We start from the raw sequence: 7481 nt of genomic DNA on the forward strand, positions 1-7481 counted from the left end.
TTTAAGCCTATATAAACCATTAGTAAGAATTCCATAACCAATAATGGATGGAATTATTATTATTATTATTATTATTATTATTATTATTATTATTATTATTATTATTATTAAATAACTAAAACATATGCATCCAAACTTAGCATTAAACCCAAATTTATTAAGTTTTGAGATAAAAATGACATTCCTATAAACTGAAGGCATATAGGGGGTCTGTAATAGGTCTAAGTGATAGCTATTATCCAAGACCAAATTATAAGTCCCTTATGCCTTCAAGTGGAGCCTTCACATGATTACTTATAAATAGGAAGTCTTTAGTTAGGCTTGTGGTTTGGATCATAAAAAATCCTTGCATCACATTGGTTACATGAATAGTAGCACCAGAATTAAGCGACCAAGTATTATTAGGAACTTCAATTAAGTTTGATTCAAAACATACATAAGAATAAGGATTATCCTTCTTTTTGGACCAAGCTTTATATTGCAAGCAATCTTTCTAATAGTTTTTTACTTTCTTAAGAAGCATCATTTATATGCCATTTATTCCTTTCTCTCAGCTTGAGGAACATTTAAAGATCCTTTCTTTTTCTTGTTAAACTTGTTGGCCTTTACTTTAAGTCCTTTAGCAACTCCTTAACCCATAATGTTGACAAAATAAGTCCCTTGACTCTTCATTGGCCAATTTACTAACATTCCAATTATCCTTAATAGTGTTACAATTAATTTGAAATGGCTCATATTCAGGAAGTAATTATTTCAAGATGAACTACACCAAGAAGGAATCATCAACCGTTATCCCTAAGGTTTCTAGCTTTGTTGTAATATCACTATTTCTAATAATGTGTTCTTGCATACTCTTCAACCTATTATACTTTATGATCGTGAGATGTGCCAATAGAGTACCAACAAGTGACTTAACTTCAGAATGGAACCTATTTTTCACAAGCTTAAGGTATTTGTTTGCATTTTCAGTTTGTATAGTTGTAGTCCTAATGTTATTAGCAGTAGTCATTCACAAAATCATAAGGCTCGATCTATTTAACCGTTCCCATTACTTATGATATTACTTCTCTTCCTCACTACTTGTATCCATAATAGCAACAAATTTGTCTTCTAATATTGCCAATTCAAGGTCCAAGACACTTGGGTGGAACTTGACTTGCTCACACCATTAAGAGAAGTTCAAGCCATTTAAATAATAATATATTAAGCTTGTTAATGAAGAGAAATAGTTGTATATAATATTTATATGCTCAAAATAGATTCAAACAATTTAAATAATTAGAGTATACTACAATTGTCCTTCGAGTAAATATTATAATATACTATCCTAAATTAAATGCCTTTGAACTTGATTGGACAAATAATAAGCTTATATCAAATATACATGTTTTCTTTGGATATCCAATATATATTTGATAAAATATTATTATCACCTTCATTCTCACTAGTCATAAGATAATTGATTTACTTTTGATTAAAATTCTTAAGTTTTAATGACTAGTGGATATCAATTAATCAATTTTTCATCATAGACATTTATTACTATGAATTTTTGATAATATTTATATGCATGTAAACATCATTAATAGTTCAGCTACATTGGTAACTAACAAACTATTTATTTTATTTTATTTTAGTTTGAGCACTTTAGTGACTAACAAACTAAATAAATATTAAAAACATGCATATAAATTTTATTTCTTAACAAACCTAATATTTATTCAATAATAAAGTTTAACTATGATTCTTAATTAAATTGGGTAGTTAACATAATTTAATTTGGAGGATTAAATTCCTATTACAACATAATCTTCAACTTTATGGCTGAAACTCAGTATTTTAGAGTTTTGATCAAACTTTAATTTAATTTTTTTATTAACTCCTTTGTTTTTGGAAACACTTGTTCCAAAGTGAAGAAGAATAAGAAAAAGAAGAAGAACATAGCATAATTGGATATTTTGAGAGAGGAATATTGTTTTTAGGTTAAAAATGCATGCCAAATTTATGAGCCTTGTAATAAAGAAAGCCTTACTAAATTAAAATAAAAGCTAAATGAATTAATTGCATTATAGGCTTAAAAATAAATAAAGATTAGCCTATAACATTTTAGATGTGATGAAAGTAGTAGTTTTATTTAATCCATGAATTAAAATCATTGTGATTCATCCACAACAAATACTTACAAATCATAAATAAGTTAATTTGTTTTATCAATAAAATTACATAATATGCTTTATCAATAAGGAAATCAATAATATATAACACTAACATCGATAATAAACAAACAAGTTAATTTGTTTTATCAATAACATTACATGGTTGGATAATAACAAACATAGTTTAATATGCATTTGCAACCAAACTAACTGAATCCATACAATCACCTGTTGGGGTACTTGTTGGCCCTATAGGATTTACGTTGATTTCAATATCCTCTTTTTTCTTGTCTTGTAGTGAAAGTAAAGGCTTTGGAGGCATTTCTAGGGTTTCAAACTCTGCTTCAAACATCTTTATAACTGCATGCATTGAAGGACGATGAATGGGTTCCAATTGAGTACACCAAAGTGCTATTAGAACCATCTTATTTTCTATTTTCTTTTCCTCATCTGAAACATCTCCCAATTCTACATCCTTTCCTGCACTAAGTTTTTCATAAGCCCATATAGGAAAGTAAATTTGGCTTAGATGCTCAGCAGATGCATTCAAGGTCTTTCTTCTTCCGACCATTTCCATCAATAAGATACCAAAACTATATACATCAGCTTTATGAGATGCACCTCCAAGATTTTTGTTGATCAACTCTGGAGCCATGTAACCCCAAGTTCCTCTTGCTGCTGTGAGAGAAACAACATCATTATCTGGTGGATATAACTTGGCAAGTCCAAAATCTGAAATTTTTGGAATAAAACTTTCATCAAGAAGAATATTATGTGGCTTGATATCAAAATGCAAAATCTGCATGCTGCAACCTCGATGAAGATATTCAATTCCTTGAGCGACTCCAAGGGAAATTTCATACATTTTTTTAATGCTTATTGGGGAACTGCCTCCTCGTAAAAATATATGTTTATCAAGAGATCCATTAGGCATGAATTCATATACAAGAGCACGTTTCGATCTCTCAGCACAAAAACCAATAAGGCGAACCACATTAACATGGTAAATTCTTCCAATAGTAGCTACTTCATTGATAAACTCTTGTCCATTAGCTTTAGACTTACCCAATATCTTTATTGCCAACAATTGACCACTACGAAGCTTTCCTTTATATACAAGGCCATAACCTCCTTCACCCAATTTGTCTTTAAAACCTCTTGTAATCCTTTTGATATCAAAGTAAGAATATCTAATTGGTAAGAAATTATTGTGACCTTGAAGAAATTCTTCAATGTTATCACACATTGATAAATGCCTTTTTTTCCATTTGTAGATCAAAAAAGAGATAACACATAGTGTCCCACAAAGGCATAATGTCGGACGATATAGCACTGTACAAAAATAAATGGATAATAGTTAGAGAAGATATTAGGGTTTATAAATGTCTATAAACTTTCTCTAGTGCAAAAATTCATTTTTATTGCAATTACTTCTAATTGAGCTAGAAATTATGCACGCTTATTATTTCATTAAGGAATCATTTTCTTCATTTCTTGGCCATTTTCTTCTTCCTTGATTAGCATAATTTAAGTAATATAAGTTTTATTTTTCCATTTTGAGGATAAAACAATATCATTTTGTGTTACATAATATTAAACTATGTTTCATGATTTGCATTCAAGTAGAGATAACCTTACCAAGGAAAGCGAGTAAATAAGGGAGCATCCCTACAAGAAAAACAAAGAAAGTTACTTGATGACAAGTAGCATTGCAAAAATATAAATCCATAAAAAGCTTTACCTTTTCGATAACTAATTATTATTCTTAATTATTGCATTCTAAAATTAAAACTTTACCTTTTGCCCCAAATTGTTGAGATAAACCTATTACTTCAATTATAAAATAAAATAAAATAAAATAAAATAAAACAATAACACCAAAGATTAATGATTTGACCAAGGCATGTCTAGTTCTAGTTTAAACCCTAACGCACCCTTTACTCAAGAACAAATTCATCAATTCCTAGCTTCAGCACAACCACATTCTTTAAATTCCTCTAATCATCATTTCAATTTCATAGGTATAATTACTTGTTTTTCCTCTCATTCCAGTAACCATTGAATTATTAATTCAAATTTCACCGATCACATCACTAATTGTTAGATTTCTTAACCAATGTTCATGATTACCAAATGGAGATCAAGTTCTTATGACTCACCTTGGTTCTTGTAAATTTAGTTCTCAAATGCATTTAGACAACGTTCTTTAAGTTCCTTCCTTAAAATTTAATCTCTTATTTCTTCGCAAAATCATTAAGGCACTTAATTATTTAGTTGAGTTCTTTCCTCATTTTTTATGTTCATGACTTTGTGGTGATGAAGAAAGTGATAGGTTTGGCTATGGATCATGAAGCATGACTTGTTTCTCTTAAGGATGAAGGAAGGAACAGTCCTTGGTGAGCACATAGCCCAATTCAATGCAAAGGTCTGTGACTTGTTACATGTGGATGTTAAGTTGAGTGATGAAGAAAAACACTTAATCCTTTTTTGCTCTCTACCACCATCATTTGGGCACCCAACAACTATATTGATATTTAGTAAGAGGATCTAAAGTATGAGAAGGTCACGACAACATTCAAATGCTATCATATAATGCAAAAGTTAGATTTAGATAATTCCAAGAGGGATTGGTGAGCTATGAATGTGTAAGGGGTAAAGAAAGGGACAAAAATCAGTCCAGGGGAAACTCTAAGTTAAGGTCCAAGTCAAATGCCAATAAGTGGAGTGTTTTAAGTGTCATAAGAAGGACCACTTCAAGAAAGATTGCCTAATGCTGAAGAACCAAGGAAAGGAAGACTGCAAAGGTAGTTCTTTAAGTTTAGCAAGTATAGTGTTAGAAACTTTAAATGAAGAAGACTTGATGGTGGTATCTGCAGTAAGAAAAGGTATATAAACTTCCACCTAGACCTTAGATTTAGCTTATTCTTCTCATTATACTACACATTGATACTGGTTTCATAGATATGAAAATTATAATGTTGCAAGTGTTAAGTTAAGTGATGGGCATTTTTGTAAGGTTGTGGGGATGGGGATAATGATGGTTAAGATGCTTGGTGGTGTTGATAGAACTTTGGAAAATGTTTAACATATTCCAAAATTATGATAGAACTTGATCTTACTAGGATAGTTAGAAAAGACCTTGCATAGATTTTCTACCGCTACAAGCAATGGAATTCTCAAGATTTCCAAATGTGCTATCATAGTGATGAAATGGAAATAGATTGAGAACTAATGAGTAGTATAGCTATGGGATTTATAGTCTCTTTAAAGTCAAGCATAGTTATATCTATTCTTTGGCACATACAACTAAAGCATATGGGTGAACCATGCATGAAAGAACATCCATAAAAGGAAGCTATTGGAAGGTGTTAAATAGTGTAAGATTGACTTTTGTGAATTTTGTGCCTTTGGGATGCACAATCAAGTCTAGTTTAAAATATCCTCACATAAGAGCAAAAAGATGCTAAAACATGTACATACAGAAGTATGGGGTCTAGCACAAGTACCAACAAAAGGTAAAGCTAGATACTTTGTGAGTTTTATCAATGAACTCCAGGAAAGTTTAGGTGTATTTCATGAATAAAAGTTAGAGGTATTCTCTATTGTCAAGGAGTGGAAAGCCAAGGTGGACAGGCAGACAGAGAAGCAAATCAAATGCCTCAAGTTTGACAATGGTGGCAAGTACACATCACAAGAGTTCATCAATTTTTACAAATTAGAGGGAATTAAGAGAAATTTCTTAGTCTTCAGCTCCATAATAGAATAGGGTTGCAAAAAGGATGAACAAGACTCTTTTGGATAGGACTAAATTGACGAGGATACAAGCTAACTTATCTAAATAGTTCTAGGTAAAATTAGTTAACACATCTTGTTTCATTATTAATAGGTTACCATCTTGGAGGTTGGAAATAAAATGTGCAAAGGAAGTTTGGACAGTAAAGATGCAGATTACTCTCTATTTCAAATTTTTTGTAGTCCAACTATACACATATTCCTAATGTGAAAGGTTCAAGTTGGATCCCAAGTCTAGAATATGCATTTTTGTTGGTTATGAAAGAGAAGTAAAAAGGTATAGACTATGGGATTCAAAAGTACAGAAGGAGACAATTAGCAAGGATGCCATTTTTTATTAATAGGCTATGTTAAGGAATAAGGAACCTCATAAGGGTGAATCATTTAATAGCTCCTCAAAGGTTGAAAATGAACTTCTTAGTTCCTTCAAGACAGTTCAATCTTCAATAAAATTAGAAGATGATGATGTTCTACATGAGCAACAACAATAGGAGTGCAGCATTGCCATAGATAAACCTAGCCACACAATAAACCTCCTATAAGGTATGAATACTAACTAGTTGTAGAGAACCTTCTTTATTCCAGGAGGTAGTTTCCAGTCCAAAAAAAGAAAAGTGGATAAAGGCCATGGTGGAAAAGATGGTGTCTTTACACAAAAACCAAACTTTAGAATTAGTTAAACTTCTAAAGGTAAAGAAGCTAATTAGGTGTAAGTGGGTCTATAAAAAGAAGGAGCAACAGAAAAGGAAGGTATACGATTCAAAGCAAGGTTAATCGCTAAAGGGTACTCACTGAAAGAAGGAGTTGACTACAATGAGGTTTTCTCTCTAGTGGTAAGTGTTACTTCCATAATGCTATTATTGAGTCCAATAGCTTAGCTAGATCTAGACTTGGAGTAGTTAGATGTTAAAACTACTTTCCTACATAACGAATTGGAAAAGCAAATTTACATAGAGCAATCAGAAGGATTTAAAGAGCTTGGGAAAGAGTACCTTGTGTGTAAGGGAAAGAAGTCCCTTTATGGATTGAAGCAATAGTTTAGGCAATGGTATAAGAGCTTCAACTTTTACATGATGAGTATTGGTTTCACCTACTATTGTGTATACTTTATGAAATTAGCTCCTATATCTTTTTATTAATATATGTTGATTTTTGCAAAGGATAAGTGATGTATGCCATTGTAAGTCTTTATTAGAAAAACAATTTAACATGAAGAATCTTGGTGCTACAAAGAAGTCCCTAAGTATGGAAATTAATAAAGACAAGAAAAACAAAAAGCTATGGCTCTTATAGAAGAATACATCAAGAAGGTGTTAAAAAGGTTTGGCATGGACAAAGCGTAAACTAAACTATTTCTACCTCATTGGCAAGTGACTTCAAGCTGTCATGTTTGCAATGCCTCGAAACAAAAAATAAGGTAGAAGTTATGTCAAAAATTCCTTATGCAAGTGCAATAGTGAGTTTAATGTACACCACGGTGTGCACTAGGCCTGATCTAGCTCATGCTGTCAATGAGTTTAGGAGGTTCATGGC

The 7481-nt window shown here is 31.5% G+C and overlaps 1 protein-coding gene across 1 annotated transcript; it reads right to left on the minus strand.

The window, feature by feature from the left end:
- Positions 1–2274: 2274 nt before the first annotated feature.
- LOC131183123 (rust resistance kinase Lr10-like) lies at positions 2275–4215 on the minus strand. Its single transcript, XM_058153139.1, has 2 exons — positions 4188–4215; positions 2275–3488 (listed from the first exon to the last, which is right to left on the minus strand). Exons 1-2 carry the CDS (start codon positions 4213–4215, stop codon positions 2341–2343), a joined length of 1176 nt encoding a protein of 391 aa, XP_058009122.1. The 3' UTR covers positions 2275–2340.
- Positions 4216–7481: the final 3266 nt, after the last annotated feature.

The sequence above is a fragment of the Hevea brasiliensis genome, chromosome 1 (assembly GCF_030052815.1).
Source record: "Hevea brasiliensis isolate MT/VB/25A 57/8 chromosome 1, ASM3005281v1, whole genome shotgun sequence".
Taxonomy (NCBI): domain Eukaryota; kingdom Viridiplantae; phylum Streptophyta; class Magnoliopsida; order Malpighiales; family Euphorbiaceae; genus Hevea; species Hevea brasiliensis.